Source organism: Canis lupus, chromosome 33 (genome assembly GCF_048164855.1).
Source record: "Canis lupus baileyi chromosome 33, mCanLup2.hap1, whole genome shotgun sequence".
Lineage (NCBI taxonomy): Eukaryota > Metazoa > Chordata > Mammalia > Carnivora > Canidae > Canis > Canis lupus.
Window position 1 is genome coordinate 21,946,368 of NC_132870.1, and position 27,680 is coordinate 21,974,047.

Genomic DNA, 27,680 nt, shown 5'->3' on the forward strand with positions numbered 1-27,680 from the left:
TGAGATCAAGAGCTACATGTTCCACTGACTAAGCCAGCCAGGTACCCAAAGAAACTAATTCTTAAAAAGAAAAAAAAATCACATTTGTTAGAACCACATATAAATAAATGCAAAAATTGGCCAGTTAACAGAAATACAAGAACACTGGGCAGACAATCCAAATTTCCCAATTCTAGACAGTCTCTATCCTAAAAACTTGCAAAAGCTAAAAAAAAAAACAAAAACAAAAACAACAACAAAAAAAAAAACCTTGCAATATTTTGTTTTAGTTCCCTTTGGAAGCAGATGGCAATACACAAGAAGCTCATGTGTAATCACCACACTACTAGCATGTGGTAAACTAGAAAGCATGCACGATTATCTAGAAAAGTTGCTTAGGACTTTGCCAAAACTGGCATTTTGCTTTTGTGAAGCCACACTGCATTTTATAACAAATTAATAGTACAGTTTTAAAGGATTTTGAGGATCTTGCTTATGCTGGCTTCTAAATGCACCAGTCTAAAAGCAGAACTTAATATTCTAAAACACTGTAAAGTAGGATTCAAAAAAGAGCTTAGGAAAATTGCTTTAAAAGGTTTACTTTACTTTTAAAAGCATCTGTTGCTCCAGGTGCATGGTTTTTGTCTGGATGAAACTTCAAAGCAAGCTTTCTATAAGCTTTTTTCAAATCTTCATCACCAGCATCTTTGGTAACTCCGAGTACTTCATAGTAATTTTTACATTTGTTTATGCTGTGAACAAAAGAGTGTGTTACAATGCAAATTTCAAGGAAGAACTTCATGTAATATCTCTAATTTTTTATTTATAAGAATAGTAGGATTGTTTTCTCAGTGTCAAATGATAGCTTATCCTGTTAAAGGTTATTGCTTCATTCTCACAGACTATTCCTTTAACCTCTTTCCTGTCTAAGGAGAGTTGGCCATGAGAATGTCCTTGGTGTTTTTTATCACAACTACAGAGAAGTAAGGCAAAGCCCATAACAACCATGGATTAAGAACAGAGCACATGCTGAAACTAAAATGAGAGGGCGAGAACAATTTTACAGTATTCTTAGGTGCACAAAGAAATTCCAAAACTGTTCACAAGTATGTTGTAGCTAAAGATTAATTAATACGCATTGCATCCCAAGATTTTAGTTGTCGCATAACATAGACCTAACCAAATATCAAAGCAAGTTTAGTGCATGTAAAACAACTACAAGTATCCTAAGGTTTAAATCTCAAGGCAAGTTTAACTCAGCTCCACTATACTAAAGGGAACTCATCTGCGTCAGTCTAAGAAAAAGAAAATCTCAAAATAATATGTATCACAGGACTTAAAAATGCTTTTTACACCCAATTTTCATTATGATAAGCATACTTTTAAAAATTATTTACATAGCTAACTAAAGATGTTAACAGATTTAAGCCCAGAGTCTTGGAAGTACATTAAGAAAAAAAATATGCTCTAAATGGAGAAGAGAACATTAATACTTTCAAATGCTAATATTCTCCCCAAACCTAATAATTTTCCTCCACTAAAATACTGTACTATTTTAAACATTTTCTGTGGAGTACTTGATGACTTTAGATGTGTCCCACATATGAGGGTTTGAGGTAGTAACAGGTGAAAAGATCTTAGACATAATCGTTCGCCGGCAGCTAAGGAATTGCAGAGTAACTCAAAGTTCTCAAAGGAAAGAGACAAGATTGATCTTATTTTACTATTGAATCTATAAGCCATAATAGTGCTTGGTACAGGATAGGTTCTCAGTAAATATTTCTGGAATAAATGATCCTTTGCTCTCCTTTTATTATGAAAAGTACCAACATTTGTTAAATGAACAAAGTTAAAAAAAAAAAAAAAGAGAGAGAGAAGACATGTATAAGATTACAGAAAATTTTTATAATCATACATCAACAAAAATCTGTTATGCAGTCTTCTTTATGGTAACAATTAAAATTGGATTTTTCTGCTTTAGATATTTAATAAATATTAACACAGTCAACTTTATTTCATAAACGTGATATTTCCTTTATTTAATCAATAATATTTATTGAGCACCAATTTTGTCACAGACGGTGCTCTGAGCACTTGAGATATATTAATGAACAAAACAGAAACATTTGTGGAGATTCCTGCCTTTGTAGAGACCCATTCTCCCAGATATGTTTAGAAACTATGTGATAGAGAAAAAGGGAAAGGGGACATTTATAGAACACCTACTGTGTGTCAGGCACAGGTCCACAATCACATATCCATGTTCCATATCCACAAACCTCTGAAAAATGAGAGTTATTCTATAATTTGACTGCAAAAACCTGACTTGAACTCTTTTAGAGGCAAAGTTTGTCCTGAATGGATGTGAAGCTGCTACAGAATTTTCACTTATCCCATTTAAGTGTGAATATTTGTACAAGTTGCTGCAGAAAGGTTACTATTAGGTTATGGGCTGCTCACCACATGTTAAATGTTATTATGTAATGTATAATATATGCTCCTTATTACCTTTCTAAAATGGGAACAATTCTGAATTCCAAACTACATCTGGTCTACAAAGATTTTACACAGAGCTACAGAACCTTATTATGTTGTCTATTTTACACAAATTGTCTCATGTATTCCTCATTAGGTAGATGTTATTCCTAGGACAATAAGAACCAATGAGAAAACCAAGGCTTTGAATGGTTAAGTAAGTTGCCAAAAGTTCAATAACCAAGTAATAAATAGGAACTGAAATTTACTTCCTCAACAAAAATTTACAGAGCATCTACTTTCTGATAGACTCTGTTTCAGATGTTAGTAGTGAAAATAAAACAGTAAAAAAAAAATCTCTCTTCACATTAAATTTACAATCAGAAGAGGGATGAGCAATGAACAAATATACAAGTAAAATATAAAGTACGTCCTATGATAATAAATATTTAGAGAAAACTAAAGTGACAAAGGAGACAAGAGAATGGATGTGAAGGCCACCTATTCTAAATAAGATGATTAGGAAAGGCCCCACAAGTAAGGATTCCAATCTGAAGTCTGACTTGAAAATCCTGCTATCTCAGAACCAGACAAGGAAAAGGAGCCCTTTAGACACCAGAGTAACCCATCTCTTTCTTTCTGTTTGCTTTTCCAATCAGTGTTTAAACAAACTTTTCTCTCATAGTTATTTTCAAATGTTGACTTTGGTGCCCAAAACATGCCTTCTCCACCCTCCTTCTTGCTTAGTTTCTACAACTTCTTCAGTCTTCAACTTAGCTTTCCCTTTCCTCAAGAACTCAAATTCCTCAAGACTAGGTTTGGTGTTCCTCTTATATTACCCCCTGCAAAGCCGTCTGGACTTGAGCCCTCTCCCAGCAATGACCACAATGTACTGAAGCTATCATGTCTGACTACTCTTCTAGACTATAGGCCCCTTGAAAGCAAGGATTTTGTCTTGTTCATCATACGCGATGAATGATGGATAGACAGATGGATGACTGGGTCCATTTGAGGGCAGAAATGGTTAGGATCTAAAAGTTAAAGGTGATAAATGCTATACTGAAAATATAGATGGCACCAAAAGTCAATTTGGAATAGAGGATAATGGACTGTAGGACAAGGAACAGTGCTGTGAATGTGACAGATACTATCTGGATGCAGAAAACAAAAGGAAGTGATCAACAGAACTACTAAACAATCCTAAAGTCATTATTACTTGGTTTGCATGCATAAGATGATTAATTATACACAAGATTAACTGTAAAATTGTTTTGTTGAGATTTCTTGAGCATAAAAGCCTAGGCAATAGAAAAAGGCAGCCCAACAGAGGACTGCTGGATAGTGTAGGGAAATTAGGTTGGAATCCACAATCCTCTAGAGATGGGTCATAAAGCTAAGAATTGTCACAAAGACAGGGAGTCTGCATCTCCCTCTCCTTCTGCCCCTCCCCCCAACTCGTGTGCTCTCTCAAATAAATAAAATCTTTAAAAAAAAGGAAAAGAACTGTCACAAAGAGAAAAAAGGTAGGAAAACAATTATTTCACTAATTCTTAAGGGTAGCTAGTTTTACCATATCCTCCCTGCACTGAGTTTTTCATCATATATTAGAGGAGAAATTTTTTGAGAAGCCAGCAGAAAGGTATCAAGTTGATATCATCAATGCACAGGCTGAAGACCACTATATATTTCAGGTAATGCTCCAAATGTACTCATTTACTTAATTTTTCACATCTGAATGAGAAATTACCATTCACATATTTATTTTAATTCATATTTTCGTTCATCATTCCTTCACCAATTAAATGCATTTGTCATACTTCCTAAAATTCACTCCTTACTGAAAGATTTAAACTTTCTTCTCCATCTTCACCAAATAATTTTTTTAAAGAGATAAAAAAGAAAATAAATTAAAAAGAAGTAACCTATTACCTATCCTGGAAGGAAGTATTATACAACCAGTCCAGAAAGACTGCAGCCTCAACAATCGAGAAGTACATCTAGTTCAGCCTCTATGTCTTCCTTTATGTGCATGAAAGCATAGTGGGTAGGGCAGGAGAGTCCTCTTTCAATTCTTTTTTGCATGTTATAGCTGATCATTTAAATAGGCTCCAATTTAATTGGTGTTTAGGGAAATATTTATACTGAGACAAAGGATTATTTATTTGTTAAGTTTAGCAAAATCATTTCTTTTCATTTAAAGAACTGCAGCTTAAATCAAATCCTAATCAAATCTCCATAATTCAAATGACTTCACAATTGTACAAAAGTGTTCCTAATTGATAAATAGTATGATGCCCCAGTTAATGCTTTCACATTGATTTATAAATTTTTTAAGTAAAAGATGGGCCTTTTTTTCAATGAGAAAGTAAAAACTTCAAGTTAGATCCAGGACACGTCTCAATAATTTTTCAATATATTTCAACTCAAAGACAACAAACAGTGTTTAGTTACACAGAATATTATTAGCTCTACAAAGTTATACACTTCAGTCTTATTGTAAGCTAGCTCTTACTTATGCAATGGATGCAGTATTATTGCATGGCTTCTCCCATTGAGCCAAACTGTCACTGAGCAACTTGTTTGCATAATCCTGCTAACACAAGATAACATGGCTTTCTTCAGAAAAAAATCCCCTGTGTATAGGTAAAACAAAAAACAAAACATACAGCATTTAAGTGTTTGCTGGTGATCTGTTACCTCACTGAAGCAACACTTATGAAGGCTAATATAATGAGTAAGTGTTATATATTTCAGCTAAGCAACTCATAGAAGTTATCAACTGAAGTACTCTGATAACTTAGGGATTCTATTAAAGAATCATTCAGTCACATTTAGTTTTCAAAGGAAAAAAACTGCATTTAATAAAAAAGGGATAACATTATTGACCAGAGAAACAATTTCTAGTACAGCTATACGACTAAGCTAATACTTAAACCCAATAAGAATTCATGGTTTCAAACCTGGCTGGGTTCTCAATGCTAACCAGCAATCCTTCCTTTCCCTTTGCTTTACCCCTCTGTAAATATTCCATACTTTCACAACTTCCTCAAGTTTCCAATCTCATCTCTTTGCTCCTAACTCTCAGAGGATAACCTCATCTCCAATTTCACAGAGAATATAAAAGCCAACAGACAGAAACTCCCTCAACACCATGTTTCCATCTTTCCAGTTCTGGCTATATACAAAGTGTATCTGTACCTGCCATCATCTGTCATTCTTCCATTCTTAAAATACTCCAAGAGATAAGAGATAGCAGAACAAAAGCACTGCTTTTCCTTCCTTCTTTCTACCATACCTTGATTTACTCCTCTTTTCCTTTCAAGGTGAGACGAGAGGAAATAAAGAAAAGATGATTTAAAAAAAATAGCACCAGATTTAGGAAATTCCTATTTTCCAGAACTTTCAACTATATTTTTTTCTAAATAGAAATCATATACAATACAATTGAGTTTATTTGGTTCTTTTAGTAAAAACATACTCTCCCAATATAAAGTAAATTCTACAAGAAAATACAATTTGTTTTCAAATAGATGTGGTTTCCTGGAATGCATTTCAGAACACTATTTCATTAAAGCTTTATCTTGAAGAAATTCAAAGGTCTCTCATTTATTCATTTACTTACTCAGCCATCTCTGACACAATACTAGTTATAAAAGTAGTTAGTAAAATTACTTATTTCCCAAAAGTGCTTCACTATCATTCATGCTAATCAAATACCCTTTACCATGGCTTCCCCATGATTAGGGAGTCTTTTATCTTTTCTTTTTTCCCACCAAATGCCAAGATCTGTGGTTATACTCAGATAAAAATGTTACAATCAAGCTTTAGTGTCTAAATATATTGGGGAAGAAGAAAAATGTAAATACACTGATATTTGATTTAAAATGATTCAATTCTAAATTATGGTAAGAAAAAAAAAGAATGAACTAAAAAGCAATGGAGAAAAATGGTGAGAAAAGAGAAGTAAGATTAGAAGAAAATAGGTAAGAAAATGTAAAGAGAAAGATAATCTAGTTTTACCTACTCTTCACTTGAGCTATTTCTCTGTACTATAATTTAATCTCCATATGAATTGTCTGATTAACCACTATTTAGAGTTTTTCATCCTTACACTTTAGTTTACCTAGAGAACATCAGTACAATATAAAATACAGCTTCCCTAAGTTGTAGCAGAAAACAAAACAGCATTTTCTGTAGTGTTTCATACTCAAAGGTTCACTTTATTGCCAGAAAATCTTTTCTTAATTATATAATCAGTTACGTCAGATTCCCAAGACCCAGTTCACAATTTTCCAACTCTACCTAATTCTACTTTAAGTAGAAGTGTATCATGGGGTAAAACTAAAAACACAGAGGCAGGATCATTAGAGTAAGAAAAATATTAAAAGAATAGGATATTATAATGTTTGCATATATATAAAGATGGCCTAAAAGAGAGAGAGAAAAAAAAACTATGCTACATTAACACAAGTAGGAATTTGAAAATGCTGTTGCTATGGCCCTCAATTTTCTTCTCATGTGAAATTCTACTTTCCTATATACAGAAGACAAAACAATTCTTTATCCTCTTTTAATATAGTTATCTACATATTATACTTTGTCAAAAAATTCAAATAATGTTCCCCAAGAAAAAAATATCTGGAAGCAACTTTGTGCCTTATAGTTACTTTTATTTAAAAGATGGAACCTTCCATAGAGTTGGTACTTTACAGATTGAGTTGGTAAATAACATAAAGCATAAGATACCGAGAGTTCAATTCTTCCATGTTTGTTCTTTCACTTAATTATAGTTCACACACTTATTTTTAGGTGTTTTAACATTAAAATATTACATTAGTATCAATTATAGTTGAGATGTAAGTCATATTTATCCCTACCTGAGAACTCCATCTATTTGGTCTTTGGTGTAGCCTTTTCCACCTTCATTACCACCAGATGTGCTGTCCTTTGTACAATTAGGCTTGCTCTGACCACCACAACCTGATGGTTTTCGGCAATGAGGGCTATTTCCAGCGGTGCTTCCATTTTTCATAATTATTTCCAATAGTGCTGTAGAAAGATAAAGAAAGCAAACTATGCCATGTTACATCATGTGCATACACATGATCTTGAGAAGAAAGTTATAAAGCTGAAAATTAAAAATCATGTACTCCAAAAGTATTCACCACAGGGTCTTTAAAAATAAAATATAATTCCTTACATATCTGTTTACAGACCACTCACTAATCATTACTTAGAAGTAGAATATTGAGAAATTAAACCTAGTAACTCAAAAATACTATCATTTAATTCCTTATGACACATTTTCACTTGTCATATCATGGTGAAATTATAGAATACCAAAGAAAAAGAAATAGTCTTTAAAGAAGCCAATGAGATTAGCTACAAAGAAACAGAAATTAGACTTTCTATTTATTTCTCAACAACCACCATGGTAGCTAAAAGGCATGGAAATAATATCTTCAAAATGCTCAGAAAGAATAACTGTCAACTTGAATTCTGCACTTATTTTCTAGAAAATGCAGAAGATCAAAAACATTTTCAAAGAAACAAAAACTGACAAAATTTAGCACTAAGATTTCACTAGAGGATACTGTAATATAGATGTTTTGGGCAGAAGGAAATGCTTCTGAATAGGTGAAAATGTAAAACAGAATGGTGAGCAAATTGTGGTATATGTATGAGTAAATCTAAACATTGAATCTATAAAACAATAACATATTTCTAGGATTTGCTTTAAAACACGAAGAATATAAAAGAGAAGGTAGAGAAATATATATATGAAATAAGATGGGCCATATATATTCATAAAGGTTAAAGATGAGAGGGCAATAGGAATTGATTACGCTATTCCCTTTCCTTTTGTGTATGCTTAAAACTTTCCATAAGTTAAAACTAAACATAAGGGACACCTGGGTGGCTCAGTGGGTTAAATGTCTGCCTTGGACTCAGGTCATGATCTCAGGGTCATGGGATGGAGTTCTGAGTCAGGCTCCCTCTCAGTGAGCAGTCTGCTTCTCCCTTTACCTGCACTGGTGTACATGCTCTCTCTTTCTTATTGTCTCAAACAAATAAAATCTCTTAAAAAAGATTAAAAAGAAAACCTTAAGCATAAAAAAAAAAAAAGAACTAAAAGGAAGAAGCAGAGAAATCCACCATGGTGATAGAAGATTTAACACATTTCAATTTAACACACTTCAATGTCAGTTATTAATTGACACAGGGGAGATAAAAAAAAAAATCACCAAGGACACAAATGATATAAACATCTAATTTATCCAGCTTGATCTAAGTAAGATACACACACACACACACACACACACACATTATGTCTAACAATTGGTGAATATTCATTCTTTACAGGCCCACAGGAATAAAAAAACTGACATTATATAGCTAGACCATAATGTTACTCTCTTTGAATTTCTAAGTAGTCATGTATTCTAAGTCATGTATTCATTCAAAGAAGCACAATGTATTTAAGTAAGAAATCAATTTAAAAATTTAAGTAGATCACAAATAGGTTAGAAAGAAATCAAGACAACTCATGTACCAAAGAAATAATCATAATAGAATTGAAAAAAAAATGAACATACTACATATCAGAACATGAGAGTCAACAAATGGTGCTGGGGCAAGTGACTATTCATTTGGATCCCTTTGTCACCATATACAAAAATTAGCTTAGAACAGATCACATACCTAAATGGGTGTGTGAAGTAAATATAAGGGTAAGGAAAAATTTCTTCCTAGAACAAAATAAAGGAATATATCTTTGTGACCTTGGGTCAGACAAAACACTTTTAGATAAAAGTACAGGTGACAAAGAAAAATAGAGAAACCAAACTTCATCAAAATTAAAAACTTTGTCCCTTCAAATAATATTATCAATAAAGTAAAAAGACAATCCACAGAAAGAGAGAACATATTTAAGAAATCATACAACTGAAAACACATACCCAATAAAAACACACATCTATATAAAAACTGGCTCACAAATGTTCATAACAGCATTGTCCATAACAGAAAAACACTGGAAACAATCCAAATGTTCATCAATTGATGAATGGATAAATAAAATGTGATATGTTCATACAATGGAATATTATTCAACAATAAAAAGAAATGAAGTACCAAGGAAACAACAAAACTAAAAGGCAGGCTATGTAATGGGAAAAGATATTTACAAATGACATATCTGATAAAGCGTTAGTATTCACAATCTATAAAAAAACTTATCAAACTCAACACCCAAGACAGATAATCCAGTTAAGAAATAGGTAGAAGACCTGAATAGACATTTTTCCAAAGAAGACATATAAATGGCTAACAGACACATGAAAAAGATGCTCAACATCACTCATCATCAGGGAAATACAAATCAAAACTATAATGAAATACCACATCACATCTTTCAGAGTGGCTAAAATTAACACAAGAAATGACAGGTGTTAGCAAGGATGCAGAGAAAGGAGAACCCTCTTATACTCTTAGTAGGAATGCAAATTGGTGCAGCCTCTGGAAAATAGTATGGAGTCTCCTCAAAACCAGTCTATGATCCAGCAATTTGCACTAAGTATTTATCCAAAGGATACAAAAATACAGATTCAAAGGGGTACATGTACCATGATGTTTATAGCAGCATTATCAACAATAGCCAAAGTATGGAAGGAGACCAAATGTCTATCAGCTGATGAAGGATAAACATGTGAGATGTGAGATGTGTGTGTACACACACACACACACACACACAAATGAAATATTAGTCATCAAAAAAACCGAAATCTTGCCATTTGCAACAACATGGATGGAGCTAGACTGTTTTATGCTAAGCGAAAGAAGTCAAAGAAAGACAAATACCATAAGATTTCACTTATATGTGGAATTTAAGAAGCAAAACAGGTGAATATATGGGAGGGGGGCGGGAAAAAGGGACGGAGGGAAACAAACCACAAAAGACTCTTAACCATAGAGAAGAAGCTGAAGGTTGAAGGAGGGAAGTAGGAGGGGGATGGGCTAGATGAGTGAGGGGTATTAAGAAGGGAACTTATGATGAGCACTGGATGTTGTATGTAAGTGATGAACCACTGAATTCCATTCTTAAAACCAATATTGCACTGTAGGTTAACTAACTAGAATTTAAATAAAAATTTGGGGGAAAAATGAAGTACTGATATGCTACAACATAGATGAACTTGAAAAGATGCTCAGTAAAAAAGAAACCAGTCACAAATATTGTATGATTCTATTTATCTGAAATGTATAGAATAGACGATTGTACAGAGAAGAAAGTCTATTAGTCATTGCCAAGAGCTAGTGGGGAGGAAAGGTTGGAATTGGGGACAAACAAGGATTGACTGCTAATAATTATAGGGTTTCTTTCGGAGGTGAAGAAAATGTCCTAAAATTGTTTGCTGCAATGGTTGCACAATTGTGAATGTACTAAAACCCATTGAATGGTATACTTTAAATGAATGAATTATATGTATGTGAATTTTATCTCAATAAAGCTGTTATATATTTATTTATTTATTTATTTTATTTTATTTTATTTTTTTATTTATGATAGTCACAGAGAGAGAGAGAGAGAGAGAGGCAGAGACACACGCAGAGGGAGAAGCAGGCTCCATGCACCGGGAGCCTGACGTGGGATTCGATCCCGGCTTTCCAGGATCGCGCCCTGGGCCAAAGACAGGCGCTAAACCGCTGCGCCACCCAGGGATCCCTGTTATATATTTATTTTTAAAGACCCCAACAGTGTTGGCAAATTTGCAAACATATAATTATATATATATGTGTGTGTGTGTGTGTGTGTGTGTGTGGTATGTGTGTGCATGCATATATACACTTCTTTCTACTGTATCTTTTCCCTAGCTAATGCATTCAAGAGGTCACAAAAAACATACATTCAGTTTTTATGATATCCAGTTGCAGATGATACAGAAAGGCTCTTAGATAGCAACCTATGTTATTAACAAGTATAGTATATGTTATATAGTTAATTTTTTATAGTTAATTTTTAACTATAGTTTAGCTTGTATTTAATGCAATCATAATGTTAACCTTGAGAGCAGAAGCCAGCATAGTCTAGAGGCTAGTAGTTCACAAAAATTCTCAAAAATTCTGTGAGAATTTTGGGAAGAAGGATGTGACAGCAGCTAATATTTTAAATCTCTACCAATTCCCTTAGAAAATCTGATAGCAAATTCCCTTAGAAATTAGATAGCAAAACCAAAATCTAATGCACAAAATCCTAAAATACCAGAAGGTGAGGAAGAACCACCAATAGCTACAAGATCTATGTGGGTTTTACCATCTGTGTGGGAAGAAGTAGAGCACAGTAACAGGGTATTTGCCAGTCCACAGAACAAAAGAACTCCAAAATAACCCACAGTGACTGTCTATGTTACAACACAGCAGGCAAAACTGAGGAAAGTATGTAAAAAAAAAAAAAAAGAGTTTTGCTCACTATAGTAGCATGTGAATGACATGGTCCACAGTAAACTTGTAAAGGCGTGGAAACTGCAGGCACTACAAATACTCAGCTAATCAGTCAAAACTCTCATCCAGAACAAAGTCACATTAAGAATCTTCTGGGAACAGGACCCAAGCTGAAGAGGGCAGGGGCAATAGAAGAAATAAGAAACCAGGGCACCTGGGTGGCTCAGTCAGTTAAGCATCTGCCTTCAGCTCAGGTCGTGAACTCAGGGTCCTGGGATTGAGTCCCAAGTCAGGCTCCCTGCTCAGCAGGGTATCTGCTTCTCCTTCTCACTCTGCCCCTCTCCCCAGCTCCCACGTACTTCCTCTCTCTCTCTCTAAAATTTCTTTCTTTCTTTCTTTTTTAAGATTTTACTTACTTGTCCATGAGAGACACAGAGACAGAGGCAGAGACACAGGCAGAGGGAGAAGCAGGCTCCATGCAGGGAGCCCAATGCGGGACTTGATCCCAGGACTCCAGGATCACACCCTGGGCCAAAGGGAGACGCTAAATTGCTGAGCCACCCAGGGATCCCCTAAAATTTCTTTTAGCAACTTTACTAAGTTATCTTTGCCATAAAATTTACACATGTTTAAGAAATATAACTTGAGGGCACCTGGGGCAGGGGCGGGGGCTCAGTCAATTAAGCGTCTACCTTCAGCTCAGGTCATGATCCAGGGTCCTGGAATTGAGTCCCACATCAGCTCCCTGTCCTGCAGGGAGTCTGCTTCTCCCTCTGCCCCTCCCCCCAATTCGTTCTCTTTCTCTTGCTTGCTCTCGGTCTCCCAAATAAATAAATAAGTAATCTTAAAAAAAAAAAAAAAAAAGAAAGAAACTCATGATGAAGTGGGGAAGGAGAAAAGAGAGAAGAAAACTTATATAGCAAGGTGACATATTTTCAAACATTACCCAAAAACCGGAGAAGGAATTCTGTGTATTTAGAAAGGCTAACTAACTTCACATAAAAATGACTATAAAAAATAAGTCAAAGAAAATGGTAGAACTGATACCTGATACAAAGTTATTGTGAGAAAAAAAAAAAGTAAATAGGAATAAAATAAATCTTTCAAGACAATGAAAGCATACCACAAAGACTTGCCAACAAAACAGGTAAACACCATAAACTACTACCTCAAAATAAGCTGAATTTTTAAAAAGTTATACATAATATGAAAATATACCATAAATTAGAATTAGAACAACCCCCAGAATTATTCATTAGATGATGAAACTTAGATGATGAAACTCAGGAAAGACTAAGAAATAAAAAAAGAAAGTCAATTCAAAAAAAAAAAAAAAACTAGGAGAAACGAAGAATTAATAAACTACAAATAATGTTGTATAAGCAAAAGAGAATGTTAAAAGGGGAAAATTTTTAAATTAAAAATTGAAAAGGACAAAAAGTTAGAAAAAAAAGGCAAATACTAAAAATAGTTTAAGAATATCCAACATATATTTAATAGGATTCCTAAAAAAGAAAATAAAGCATAGGAATAAAACCAATAAAACAATAATTGGAGAATACTTTTCCAATAAAACATCTCAAACCATACAATGAAAGGGCAAATCACATACCTATGAATATTGGCACAAAATAACCAATACCATAATATATTCTTTTAAAACTAACTGAGCATCTAGGCAAAAAAGATAAAGCAACTTAAAATGAAAGAAAGTTAGATTGTCATCAAACTTTGCTTACCAGTAGTATTTACAAAAAACAATGGAATAACAAATTTAGATACCCAAAGAAAGAAAATTTCACCCAAGTACTTTGTATGCACCAACTAACTTCAAGCACTAAGGCCACAGATGAACAGTTCCCAACATTCCAGAACTTAGGAGCATAGTCCCCACAAGCCCTTCCTAAAAATTTACTAGAGAACAAGCTTCATGAATCCCAAATAATTATAAATACATTGATATAAGGACTGATGGTGAGCACTAAATGTATAGTGACCTACAGAGATAAGACTAAATTACAATTAAAAGAGAGAGCATATAATATGTAATGATAATATGCTCTGACACTGTAGATGGATTCAAATATTTTTAAAATGGTGGGCTTCCTTTGGCTTGTCTTTTACTTGAAAAAAAAAAAAACAAAAAACACAAAGTCTGTTCTCTTCTCTATCTTTTGGCAGCTGAAGCCTAGATGAAGTTTATTGGACCCAAGAGGACAATTATAGCCAAAAAAAAGGGCTGAGCATGATACTACATATATGGAACTGGAGAAAGCTAGAATGAATCCTGGACTGATATCAAAATTAATAAAGATTAAATTACTATACATATACATATGCCCATATACAAACACATATAACACACAGATATATACACCTACATACATACATTCACACATACATATATTTCTTAGTTCTGTCAACTGAGAAGACCTAAAGGCAATCCCAACCCTGTAGCAAGAAGCCTATCTAGTGCATATATCTTAGTTTCCAAGTACCATGGCTAATTCCCAGGACAATAAAAAGTGAACCTGAAATTTTTTTCGTGCCAGAAAGTAAGGAAGCTCAAAGAGTGATAAAGATATGTCAAAAAGACACAGGAGTCAACTTGAAGGGACTTCTGACTAAATCTGAAGCAATCTGAGCATCAATATTACAAATAATACTAATGGGGGCACCTGAGTGGTTCAGTTGGTTGAGTATCTGATGCTTGGTTTTTGGCTCAGGTCATGATCTAATGGGTCATGAGACTGAGCCCCACTTCAGACTCTCCCACTCAGTGAAGAGTCTGCTTGATTTCTCTCCCTCTCCCCCTATCTGCCCATGCACTCTCTCTCAAATAAATAAATCTTAAAAAAAAATGATAGTAATGGATTAAATATGAATCCATGACTCCAAAAATAAAGTTGAGTGCCAACTAATCCATTATAGAAGGAATGATAGAATTAGAAAATCACCATTTGACAACCATTAGAAATTTATTTAGGAAAGAATCATCGATGGAGCTAAAAGGAATTGGGGAAAGCCTATTGGTGAACAGGACATTTACACAGTTTCAAGTATTTTCCCACAAAATATTTATTAATTACAAAGGGGGGAAAAAGTAAGTTTAGAATGGAGAAACCTAATAATAACCACCTCAAACAATTGATCAAAATTAGCATCATCCAATAAAGCCTATATCACTCCTGACATGTTATACTAAGAAAACAACATCACTTCTATGTATTCCTGCCAAAAATTCATATGAGGAAAAGTCAAACCCAAGTTGAGGGTGATGTGGAATGCCTGGGTGGCTCAGTAGTTGAGCATCTGCCTTTGGCTCAGGGCATGATCCAGGATCGAGTTCAGCATCAGGCTCCTTGTGGGAGGCCTGCCCCTCTCTCTGTGTCTCTAATGAATAAATAAATAAAATCTTTTTAAAAATTGAGGGAAATTCTAGAAAATGATTATCCTGTACTCTTCAAAAATGTCAAGGTCAAGGGAGAAATATGTCAAAATAATGCAGCAGGTGTCTTTTTGCTATCAAAGACATAATTGGAAAGACTGGCAGAATCTGAATGAGGTATGTGTTAATTTCATTAATTTGATGGTTATACAAGAGTGCCCCTATCTTAGAAAATATACACTGAATTATTGAGGGGTAACAGGACATCATATCTGCAACTTACTTTTAACTGACTCAGGAAAAATTATAATAAGAACAAATTGTGTGTGTATACATGGGGTGAGGGAGACACCAGGGAAGGACAGAGGAAAGGTGTGATAAAGCAAGTGAAGTAAAATTTTATCAAGTAGGAAGCCTGAGTGAAATATACAAGTAAAGTCTATACTATTCTGACTTTCTTAGGAATTTTAAATTATTTCAAAATTAAAAAAAAACTTAAAATGGAGAGGGAAAATGTGGAGTATATGCAAACAATTTTTAAAAACTGTATTAGTGGAGTAATATTAGTAATGCTACCCTGAAACTATTATGCATGTATATGCTGGGCAAAAAGCAAAAAAAAAATAATAATCATGACATATTCTATCATTTACCATGGCCTTGAGAACCAGCATTACTATTGTGGAAGGAAGGGGATGGAAATATAAGCCAGGAAAAAAAAAAAAAAAGAAAAAGGAATATAAACTAGAGAAGTTTAATACCCCAAAGTGCTTAATTTGAATGAAAAGTAACAGTATAAACCCATAAGCTGTTTCAGCTTTAAAAAAAAAAAAAAAAAAAGTTATTTCCTAGTCTGTACACTGAGAAGTCCCAGAAACAATGAACAATCTAGTAGCTACAGCATCCCTAGTTCCAGACTGTGATGTTGAAACACACACAAAGAAGCCAGGGCTTATTGGGAATATGACTGATTCCAGATCTATCACAGAAAATGTACAAGAGGAGCCTGCAACATTCTGTTATAGCAAACAGCAAGTAACTATTAAAGACTATTGGGAATCTGTCTGTACTGAGGAGCTAAATCTAAAGGGGTTTCCCTACTGGCCAAAGACCTAAAAAATAATACAGTTGACCCTGAACAACCCAACCATTAGAGGCACCAACCCTCATACAGTTAAAAATACCCATTTAACTTTTGACTCTCTAAAAATCTAACTAATAGCCTACTATTGACTGGGAGGAAGTCTTACCAATAACATAAATAGTCAATTAGCACATATGTTATATGTTATATGTGTTATCTAATGTATTCTTATAATAAAATAAGCTAGAGAAAAATGTTACTAAGAAAATCAGAAGGAAGAGAAAATATATTTCTAGTACTGTACTGTATTTATCAAAAAAAATCTGATTAGTGGATCCACACAGTTCAAACCCATGCTGTTCAAGGGTCAACTATACTAATAGCTGCTTTTGAGAAAAAAAGGGAACCAACTCCTTTTCTTGAAAACTGATAAAAGCAATCAGGCACTGGTCTTTTCTGTATGAATTGTACCACTGTGTAACCATAAGACAGGAAAGGGGAAGTATCTTTTTACAGAAGTAGTTCAGCTAATAAATGATGAATTTTCTAAAACTTGTGGAGCCAGATATGAAAATGGTTTTATGTGTTTAGTATTTACAGGTGGACACAAAGTCCCTATGCATGCTAGTTAGAAGTTATCTATATATTCCCTTTCATTCTTAGCACAAAAATAATCTAGTTTTTTTCTGGACATCTTCCAGATTAATAGCTAGATGGTGAATATTGCTGAAGCAGGACCACACTCTTGTTTTATATTTTTAACATTTGTACTATACAGAAAACTTTTCTACGTCATGCATAGGGGCTCTGCTTAACAATGGCTACATGTGTACATGCACTCACACCACTCTTTAGCTCCAAAGAGTGAAAATCTGGGCAAGTTCCATTACCTCTGGGTCTCAATATCCAGTTTTGTCATCTTAAAAATGGAATCAGCAAGGTTTTCTGTATTAACAATCTCTGGAACCAATGCCTGAGAAGGTAATATGATTCAGTTCAAATACTGCCACAATTTAGAACATATTCGATTTTTCTGATTTATTAAGTTCTTAGCTATCACATGAGACTCATTTGCAACAATGTGTAGTATTACAAACATTAGTTGGGCAAATACAGTACTTACAAACCAGACTACATCTACTTTTGGTTTTCAAAATTATACATCATTTTATGCCTTCACTTTCCACACCTACTGTCTTGCTTTTGGGGTTTTGGTGGAATCTGCAATTAATTTAGGAATACTCTATATTTAGGACTAGTGAAAAAGTTAATACAGTATTAAAAATGTTTACGTGAATAATCCAAAAGTGAAGAACCAAGATCTGTTTTTATCTCCTAAGTTTCTACTTATGAAACTTACTAAGTTTCTACCTGATGCATAGAGTATCCACCATTAACTAAATCTAAAATAAGAATGCATGATGTGAAAAACAAATGCATCTTTTCCTCCTCTTTACAAACCAGAAACAACTTTTATTTGTGTGATTATAAGAGTAATGTTTCTCAACTCATTAAAAAAAACATAACAAAGTAAAAATCACTTATGAATTCTACACAAGAAAATCACTCAACCGTTTTGGTATACTTGACTCTAGTTATTCTAGTTAGCTGTTGAGTTTTTTATGTATGCTTAAACAAGATTAGAATAATCTACATATGTTTATAACTCACTTTTATTTAATTCATTGTGTATTTCATTTTATATCAATAAATATCAATCCACTTTATTTATTTATTTATCTATCTATTTATTTATTTATTTTTCAGGACTGTTGCAATAGGGAAGTAATCAGGCTTACCTCTGAATTCAGCAAAGATAGCTGGGGATTTATGGCCAAAGAGCAGGATGAAGGGATCAGTGGATGGAAAATTACTGAGGCACATTATCATTTTTAATAGGCACATAGTATCTGAATCCAATGCAATTTATTTAATCAATTCCCACTAATGAATATTTATACTCTTTCCAAATTTTGCTACTGACAATTTTTATATATACATTTTTGCATACTTATCTGATTATTGAAAAGCTTCATTTGTGAATATGATAAGCCATGATTAAATTAAGGTTCAAACCAAATTCAGTATTCTTTAACTATAATATCTGAAACAGTTTGGCTATTAGCTGAAATTTGGAGATCATTTTATAACACTTAACTCAATGTTATCGAAATAATTGTTCTGAATGCTATAATTCGTACTCGTCACTAAATTTTAATTAAGTCAGAAATAGAAAGAGAATGGAACTGCCTTAAAAGGAATAGGTTGGTTAATACTCCAGATGTGTAATGACAGTTTAAAAAGCTTTATTTTACTATTTTGAGGGAGGCAAAAGGACGGAACTTTGAATTTTTTATTAGATTTAAATTTTAAAAAATGTAGCCAAAAGAAAAACAAGGAAAACTCTATATACATATCTCTCACATGAGGGGAAAAAACAGGGAACTATTTTAATTGCTATTGTGCTGATAGATGTTGCAAATTACATGAGTTACCCATTCATTAAAGCAGACACAGGATGGTTTTTTTTTGAAGTTGTAGGCCACAATTTAGATCAAGTTACTAAGAAATTCTTGAAAATAATCAAAATGCTCTTTTCTGGAAAAAACAAACAAATCTGTAAGTCAAACTGCCTCCCAATTAGTATGAAACACTAAAGTCAATACTAAGTAAATAGCAATGCAAAACATTAAAATAGTGAGATTGTATCCCTCTGTGAAAGTCCAAAACATATCAATAATTCAATAAATACACAGTTTAAGAAACTAAAATGTAATTTACTTTTCTGCCTGCTGACATTATTTTTCCAGAATATGTAGTAGTTAGTACTTAGTAGTCATATGTATCAATCCTTTTGAACATAAACCAAACTCGAAGTACGAAAATATCTGATTATTTGTAAAAGTCAATTCACTTAGAAGTCCATTGCAATAAACGATCCATAAAATAATATCTTTAACTAAAACATAGAAAGCAATAATGTCCTAGATCCATTTGAAGATCAAGCTTTTTCCTCAAGGAAAACTCTTGCCAACTTTTTAAAGTGTTTTATCAATCAGACTGCTCACCTGGCAAAAATAAAATGTAAAGAAGATAAAAATTTTGGAATTTAGGTAGAATTTACTCTCACATTTTCCCATTCACTGTACAAGAATAATAGAAGTCAAATGCAATGTTTTCTTTTGCCCATCTTAGTATAACAACACATCAGAGGAACCTCCAGTCAAAACTGAGTTATAAGAATTTGACAATAATCTAGAATAGGAGAAATTCAGAAATAAAATTTTAAAATTTAATTTTATAATCAATAGCTTCAATTTCTTTCTACACTAAATATTTTCTCAGGACTTAAAACAAATCTTCTAGACCTTTCCTTCCCCTAAATTCTTAAATTATTCCATTACACATCTTCTGAGAACATTCTATGTAAAACACTTCACTAAGTATTTGTGTATAACTCTATTTCAGCTAATGCTCCCATAAATCCTGTGATGAAATCTTCATTTCACATATAACCAAAAAAGACTTAGAGATGCTAAGTAACTTGTCCTTTGTTACAAAATTGTCAGGGGCAAAGTCTGCATCTGAACTTTCTGACCACACAACTATAACCTATCACTTTACTTGGTTATCACAGACTGACTTTACAAGACATTGTACTATTAATTTTCACTGTTATTTTTCTTAATTTTCTCCATGTTCATGTCTTTAAGAGCAACAACTATGTTGTGCTTTGATATCTTATAGTATCCTTTCACAGACTGATTTCAAGTTGCTTATATGATCGGGGTGCCTAGATGGCTCAGTCGGTACAGCATACAACTTTTGATCTTAAGGTTGTGAGTTCAAGCTATGTCAGGCACAGAGCTCAGTTAAAATAACAAAGCAAAACAAAACACTGAAAGAATGAAGTTTCTCAATGAAGCATTAAACGAACAACAACAAAAACCCCAAATCACTTATATAAGAATGACAAGCTACAAGTTTAAAGTTTCTCAGAGCCCCACACTTGTTAGACAGAAATAATACCAAAAAAATTGAGTTCTTAACTGTTAAATGCATTCCATGTATTAATTCCTTTGATTCTCATAACAGCCTCATAAAAGCTGTACATTACTGTCCCATTTTGCAGATGAAAGAGCCGAAGGCTAGAGAGGTTATCCTACTTGCCCAAGATTAAGGATATAAGCTAGTAGGTAGAGGAGATAGGTTTCAAAAGTCAAGGTATTGTCTTGAGTGGTTATTTGCTTTAAGTTAAAACTGTCTAGTACTAAATAATGGCTAAAATGAAACAATGTATTTATACAGTATGCAAAAAATTTTAACCATGGGCAATTATTTCTTGGATATGACACCAAAAGCACAGGCGATAAGAGCAAAGACAGACAAAAGAGATTACATCAAGCTTAACTTCTGTATATCAAAGAACACAACAAACAGAATGAAAGACTTCCTACAGAATGGGCAAAAAAATGGGCAATTCATGTATCTGATAAGGGGTTTATATCCAAAATATATAAAGAACTCCTACAACTCAACTACAAAACAACCCAATTATAAAATGGGCAAGGGCACCTGGATGGCTCAGTCCATTAAGTGTCTGACTCTTGACTTCAGCTCAGGTCATGATCTAAGTAAGGGTCATGGGATAGAGCCCTGCTCTGCACTTAGCATGGAGTCCGCTGGAGTTATCTCTCTTCCTCTGCCCTCCCCCGTACTTGCACACACACCCCCCATAAATAAATAAATTAATAATAAATAAATACTTAAAACATAAGCCACTTTCTGTCAATCACCTGAGTTCTATCCTCAACACCCTAATAAGTAAAAAATTATTTTAAAAAAATGGCCAAAGGATTTGAATAGACATTTCTCCACAGATGATACAAATAAGCCAACATGCTCAATACCACTAATCATTAAAAAAAAATGCAATTCAAAACCACAATGGGATATCACCTCACACTTTTCAGGATGGCTACTATCAAAAACAAATAAGAGAGTTTTGGTGAGGATGCAGAAAAATTGTAACTCTTGCACACTGTTGGTAGGAATGTAAAATGGTGCAATTGCAATGGAAAATAGAACAGTAGTTCCTCAAAAAAATTAAAAATAGAACTGTCACTATGATCCAGCAATCCCATTTCTGGGTATGCATGTGAAAGAACTGAAAGCAGGAGAAACTTGCAATGTGATACTTGCACACCCATGTTTATAGCATCATTCACAATAGCCAAGCTATAAACACAACCTAAATATCTACTGGCAGATGACTGAATAATGAAAATGTGGTGTGTGTGTGTGTGTGTGTGTGTGTAATGAAATATTATACAGTCTTAAAAAGAAAATCATATCATGTGCTACAACATGTATTTAAAGAACATTATGCTAAGTGAAATAAACTAGTCAAAAAACACAAATATTGTATGATTTCACTTACATAAGGTATCAAAAGTAGTAGAATTTTAAAAGTAAAGAACAGTGTTGCCAAGGCCTGGGAGACAGGGAAAATAGGGAGTTGTTTCATTGGTATAGAATTTCAGTTCTATAAGATGAAAAAATTCTAGAGATCTATGACACAACAGTGTGAAAATGGTTAATACTACTGAACCATATGCTTAAAAATGGTTAAGTAAATTTCGTTACGTATTTTTGCCACATTTTTTAAAATATTAACTCCTTTTCTTTCACTTCCTTTTCCTATCCTCTCTAGTATAGTATGCAACAGCAGTGTAATGAAAATGATAGGGAAAAGCAAACAATAGAAGAGCTTCAACAATATAAAAAAAAATCGAGAAAACAATCAAATAAAACAGCCTCACATTCTTATTAACTTGTCATTAGTTTTCTTAACCCAGAAATACCTTGAACCTCGAGTGAAACGGTTTTTAATCGGCAAGCCAATACAGCATAGTGGTTAAAGGCTTTCTGGAGCTAGAAAGCCCAAGTACTATTCTGACTTTGCTACTAATTACTCTGTGACCTTCGGTAGAATATTTGCACTCATTCATTCCCTCATTCATTCATCCATCAAAAAGTCTGTTTACACATAAGTAAACCCAGTCAAATGAATCCCACCTCTACACGGGACTGCTCTGAGGAGTAAATGAAATAATTCCTAGGAAACACTGGGCACGAGGCCTGGCACTTGGTCAGCGCTCAGTAAATGTTGACTGTGACTCTTACTTTAAAGCCTGCAGAGCAGAACGTGAAGAGGGCGAATTCAAGTAAAGTCCGTTCAGTAGACTATTCCTTAGCGATTTGCCTGATTTACCGATAACTGAGGTGTCACAAAATCAGATACTACTGAGGAAATCAATGCCAAATTTTGCTCCCCTCTTCTAAAAAAGTCTCTACCGGGGAAAAGCAATGTCATCTCAGGTATTCAGAATGTTTGCTTTGGGAACAGGGTTTTCTGCCCTGGAGGTGGTGGAACGGGGACCTGTGCCTTAGCCTCTAGAGCTCCCCATTCCTCTCAGTTCCTTAGGGGCCTAGGCCTTCCTTGAGGGCGCGGATGCGGTGCGAGGGGGCCCCACGAGCCAACAGCCCTGTAAGAAGCCCCGCTCAGTTAAGATGGGGCCAGACAGACCTCCAAGAATGACAGCTGGACCCGTACAAACCGACCGGGAAGCGGGGACACTCGCCCGTCCACGGAGAGCCGGCACCTGGAAGGCAAGCCCGGGACAGTCGCGGCCGCGCGGGGGTGTGGCGGGGTCAGGCCGGCCGGGGGCCCCGCGGGTCCCGGAGGGGCGACGGTGGGGGCGACGGTGGGGGCGACGGCGGGGGCGACGGCGGGGGCGGGCGGGGGCGACGCGGCGGCCTGGGGAGCGGCAGGTGGGGCAGGGGCACCGAGGGCCTCACCGCGGGCCGAGGGCAGCGGGTAGAGCTTCTCCGCCTTCTGCAGGAAGCGCTGGGCCTTCTCACGGTTGCCGGCGTTCAGGGCCTCCCGGGCGATCTCCACACATTTCTCCGCCTCATCCCGGTTCCCCTCCATGGCTCGCGCTTCCTTCCGTTTCCTCCAGCGGCGCAGCTCGGGGGACGGACTCCGCGGCCGCGGCGGAGGCGAGCCGGCCCGGGGCGGGGGCGTGCGGGGGCGAGCGGGGAGCAGAGCCGGGGACCGAGGCGGCGGCGGCGGCCCGGGCGGACTGGCGGGCTCACAGCTCCGCCTCCTCACGGCGGCCTCCCCGCCCCCCGCGGGCCGCTACGGCGCGAGCCGCATCCCTCCGGGCCCCCCGGACCGAGCTCCCGGGCCTGGGAGGCCGAGCCGACCGTCTGCCGGTGCGCGGCGCCGCCACGCTCGGAGCCGACCAACGTGGGGGCCGGGGGGGCGGGCGATACCAGCCCGGCCGCCCGCCGGGGGATTCCGCCGCCGGGGGGGCCCGGCCGCCCGCCTGAGCAGCGCCCTGCCCCCTGACCTCCTGGCGGCCGGGGCGACGGGACGGGGCTGGGGACGCCCGTTTACAGCAAAAGCTCCGGGGACCCAAGGGCTCGCCTCGGGGCCCCTCAGCCTTGGGAGGTTTCGGTCGGGGGAGAAGCGCGCTGTCAGTCCCCAGGCTGCGCTTCCGGCACAGGTGTTCTGGAGCACATTGGAGCGTCGTTTGACCCGAACTACGGTGTGGCTTTATTTATTCCCTTTTGATTACAGCTGCACACCGTTTTTCCTGACCCATATTCCACTAAATTGTCTTTCGGTACACCCAGAAGGTACTTTATTTGCAGTTTGCAAATTATTCTGGTGAGAAGCCCTAATCCTGATCCTTTACGACCAAAACAAGGCAGAAACCACCGTCTTATTATCACAGAATTGACTACTTGTTGGCTTTTCTCCCTTCTCCCATTTTCATGGCACCCCCTCGTGAAATGCTGAACCACCTCATGTTGGGTCTCCTTGGGGAGAAAGGGACCACTTATTGCTTGGGACTATCACCCAAATTAAAATTAGGGCAGGAACTTCCCACAAAGCCAGACTCAAAATAGGCCACTCAACCCAAGCAAAAAATACTAGCTTTTTTTCACGATGTTCAATCAAGCTATTGTTAGCATGCAAATATGTAACTCAGGACTTGCAAAGAAATACTGATGCTCTTCTGGAAAATGCGAATAGCATGGGCCCTCTCCCACCCACCAGGGATGTTTAACGACTCAAAGATTTAACTCAAGTAGACTTCAAAACACGAAAAAACATGATCTTCAAAGTCTAAACTGCAAGTTCCCTCAGTGGAGGTAGGTAGCTATAAGGCAGGACTTCCTTTACCTGTGCTCTCCCTCCCCAAATTCACCACACCAACAGCCCACCAATGTGATGCCACCACGTAAGAGTAGACACAGCCAACAGAGTGAGACGGTCAAGCCCAGCCTCTAAGAAACAGCAGCCTGTCCCATTCCAGCTCCTGTCAACGTTTGAAGATCCTTAATAGCTCATTACATGTTAAAAAAAAAAAAAATTACACTTGGGGGTTCTGACTTGGTTGATCTACAAGTCTACAATTTCAAGAGAAGAAATATGCTTATGTTACTACTGCTCTATAAGTTACCTACTCAAAAGAAAGGAATTCCCATTACAATCAAGCAAATATAAAACACAACTAGTTTGGGATATGACCTTTATTGAGCTTATCCACTGGAGTGGAAATAATGTCTGTACAAAACCAAATGTTTGTTACTATAACTTCTGCATCACAATTAAAATCCAAACAGTTTTTTAAAAACAGTCAACTCAATCAAAACCCACTACTTCAGAATCAATAGCTTCTTTGAAGCCACAGTAACACTTAAATATGGTTAAGACTCGAATGCAGAAATTTGGTTGGTTGGAAAGCTAATTAAACTTCCAACTTGCTCAAATAGAATTACAAAAAGGCAAAATTGTGTTTTTCACAGAGATACAGTCCACTGGAATCACCAACACTGGACAGCTGTTAAGAGTATTTAGAGTCCTGAGATAATAAGGAATCCAGGCATCCTTTAAACAGTCTTCTGTTGTCCTTTCTTCCCAATCAGAGATTTGTGGATGTGTGGAATAACACCTAGGAGAAGAACAGAAAGGGATTAATTCTACTTTTTAATATACATATTTTAGAAATCACACAACACTTAAAAAAAAACCAAGACAACGTTCAACTTCAAAGAGGTCTTTAAATGCAAAGCTCAAGTATGTACAAATTCTTTAAGTTCTACATACGAATCAAATTTCTTGGTGCAACCACACTGAAGACGACTGAAAACAGGCCTTCTTCTTGACTAAGAATTAATGAGCGCCAAGGAATTTTTTTCTCCAAAGGAACAAAATTTTAGTATTTACATACCACCACCAGCAATTGTAGCCTTGATGAGGGAATCCAATTCTTCATCTCCACGAATAGCAAGTTGCAAGTGACGAGGGGTAATACGCTTTACCTTCAAGTCTTTCGATGCATTTCCTGCCAATTCAAGTACCTACAAGGCAGATTTTAATCAACCTCCTTCCAACTTTCCTTAAAATCAAATGTTAGTCAATCTCCTTCCACCTTTCCTTAAAGCCAAAACCCAGGGAGTAGAATCAAATCTCCAGGAAAGTAATCTACCAAACGTCGCCTTCCCCTACTATCTGAATGGCAACACAAGCAAACGGGGGCACGCAATTTTATTTCCAAGAGCAGCAAACTCCACCAAGCCCAGTAGGATCCCTCAATGAACACCAGCCCCCTCTAGCGTTCTCAGAAGCTTCTAGCCGTGATTAGGGCCTGGGAGTTTTTCTTGCATCACTTTCCTCCTTCCCTCTCGCCGCCTCCCCCCAGCCCCCCCAAACCTTTTCCAGATTATAGGCGTACACCCATTTACCTCTGCGGTGAGGTACTCCAGGATGGCTGCGCTGTACACAGCGGCAGTCGCGCCCACACGTCCATGACTGGTCGTCCTAGATTTCAGGTGTCGATGAATACGGCCCACCGGGAACTTAATTTTAAGCACACAAACATAAATGCACAAAGATGTTAGAGTCAAAGACGGCAATCTTACGCGCGCGCCAAAGCAAGGGGGCACGGACGCTGGTGCAGCAACGCGCCCCGGCATCGACACACGTGATCGGCCCCCCCCCTCGATATTTATCGTATCGGCGAACCAAGTCGCGACACCGCATCACCCACGCAGAGACGAAACGCCCATCTAGAGCGATGATAAACAAGAAAAGAGGCGGAAAGGAAAACGCCACGATCCCTGGACTGCACGAGCCACCACTGACCTGCAAGCCGGCTCTCTGTGAGCGGGAAACCGCCTTTGTCTTGGCCTTTCCGGAGTCCTTCCCAGCCTTACCGCCAGCCTGCGGCGCGCACACGCCCGCGAGCGAAGGAGGAACGGGGAATATAGGATTACCAGGGCGGCGCGCCCCTCCCCCACCGCGGCGCGGCCCAGGCGCGAGCGCGGCCCCGAGCCCGGCCGGGGTCTCCGGGCAGCCGCGCGCCGCAAGGGCGACCCCGCCCGCCCGCCCGCCCGCCCCCCGCGGCGCGCCCGCCGCGGCCGCGCGCCTCCGTCCGCCCGCCGGCCCCCAGCGGCGCTGCGCGCGCCACCCAACCGCCGCCGCCCGCCGCGAGAGCGGAGGCTGCTCCGCTCGCCGCCGACAAAACACCTCCCCCCGCTCTTCCCAATCCTGTCTCCGCGCGTTCCCAACCGTCGCCGCTTCGCCCCCATCTCCCGAGCGTAACGGGTTTTTCTGCCATCGGCAAAAACCCGCGGGGTCTTCGAGCGCCTCCGCCAAGTTTACCATTTCGAATTCTGCTGAAGCTCAAACAAGCAAGGCAGAGAAAGGACTAGTCAGACAGCCAGCGAGATCCCACCGCCTACTCCTCCGTCGCACCGCGATTCAAACTGCGCTGTCTCCCGCCTTCCCCGCGCCCTTTATACCGCTGAATGTTCCCTCATCCGGGAACTCGGACTGCTCATCCCACCAATGGCCGCCGCCCGCCCTCGGGACGCGTCCTTGAGGCCTCGGCCAATGAGCAGGCGAAGAGCAGGGCGGGGGGGCGGGCGCTCCGCCGCTCGAGCCGCTATTGGGGCGTGGGGAAGGAGGTGGGGGGAGGGCGGAGGGATGGGAACTGAGGAGAAGAAGGGCACGGCGGCGGGAGGGAAGAAACAGAGCGAGCTACGCTGCGGGAGCGAGGAGACCCGCCGGCCGCGGTCACGTGTCCGGGGGAGGAGCCGAGAGGCTGGCCCAGGGGAGGGGCGCGCGGTGGCGCCCCCAGGCTCCGGGCCCGGTCCCGCCGGCTGCGCGTGGCGCTCTCCGGGCCTGGCTCCTTGCCGCACCGCCGCGACCGGAGCGCTCCAAGGCCGAGACCCGCT

At 37.9% G+C, this 27,680-nt stretch overlaps 2 protein-coding genes across 4 annotated transcripts in view; both read right to left on the bottom strand.

The window, feature by feature from the left end:
* The window catches only part of DNAJB14 (DnaJ heat shock protein family (Hsp40) member B14), a 47,579-nt gene extending 23,957 nt beyond the window's left edge, over positions 1–23,622 (bottom strand). Inside the window, exons 1-3 of one of the 2 annotated variants that reach the window (XM_072809956.1) lie at positions 23,229–23,562; positions 7,332–7,503; positions 586–731 (exon numbers count right to left, since the gene is read on the bottom strand). In XM_072809956.1, the coding sequence (XP_072666057.1) occupies positions 586–731; positions 7,332–7,503; positions 23,229–23,361 (451 nt within the window). In that variant the 5' untranslated portion in view covers positions 23,362–23,562. Of the gene's footprint in view, positions 1–585; positions 732–4,967; positions 5,088–7,331; positions 7,504–23,228 lie in introns of those variants that run through there. The other variant, XM_072809957.1, reaches the window with a different exon arrangement.
* Positions 23,623–24,953: 1,331 nt separating this feature from the next.
* H2AZ1 (H2A.Z variant histone 1) lies at positions 24,954–27,477 on the bottom strand. Of its 2 annotated transcripts, XM_072810550.1 has the most exons (5): positions 27,106–27,477; positions 26,587–26,664; positions 26,187–26,300; positions 25,673–25,802; positions 24,954–25,393 (listed from the first exon to the last, which is right to left on the bottom strand). In XM_072810550.1, exons 1-5 carry the CDS (start codon positions 27,106–27,108, stop codon positions 25,332–25,334), a joined length of 387 nt encoding a protein of 128 aa, XP_072666651.1. In that variant the 5' UTR covers positions 27,109–27,477; the 3' UTR covers positions 24,954–25,331. The 2 variants fall into 2 exon arrangements, with proteins under 2 accessions (XP_072666651.1, XP_072666652.1); XM_072810551.1 differs by lacking the exon at positions 26,587–26,664 and having other exon boundaries at positions 27,106–27,259.
* Between the last annotated feature and the right edge of the window lie 203 nt (positions 27,478–27,680).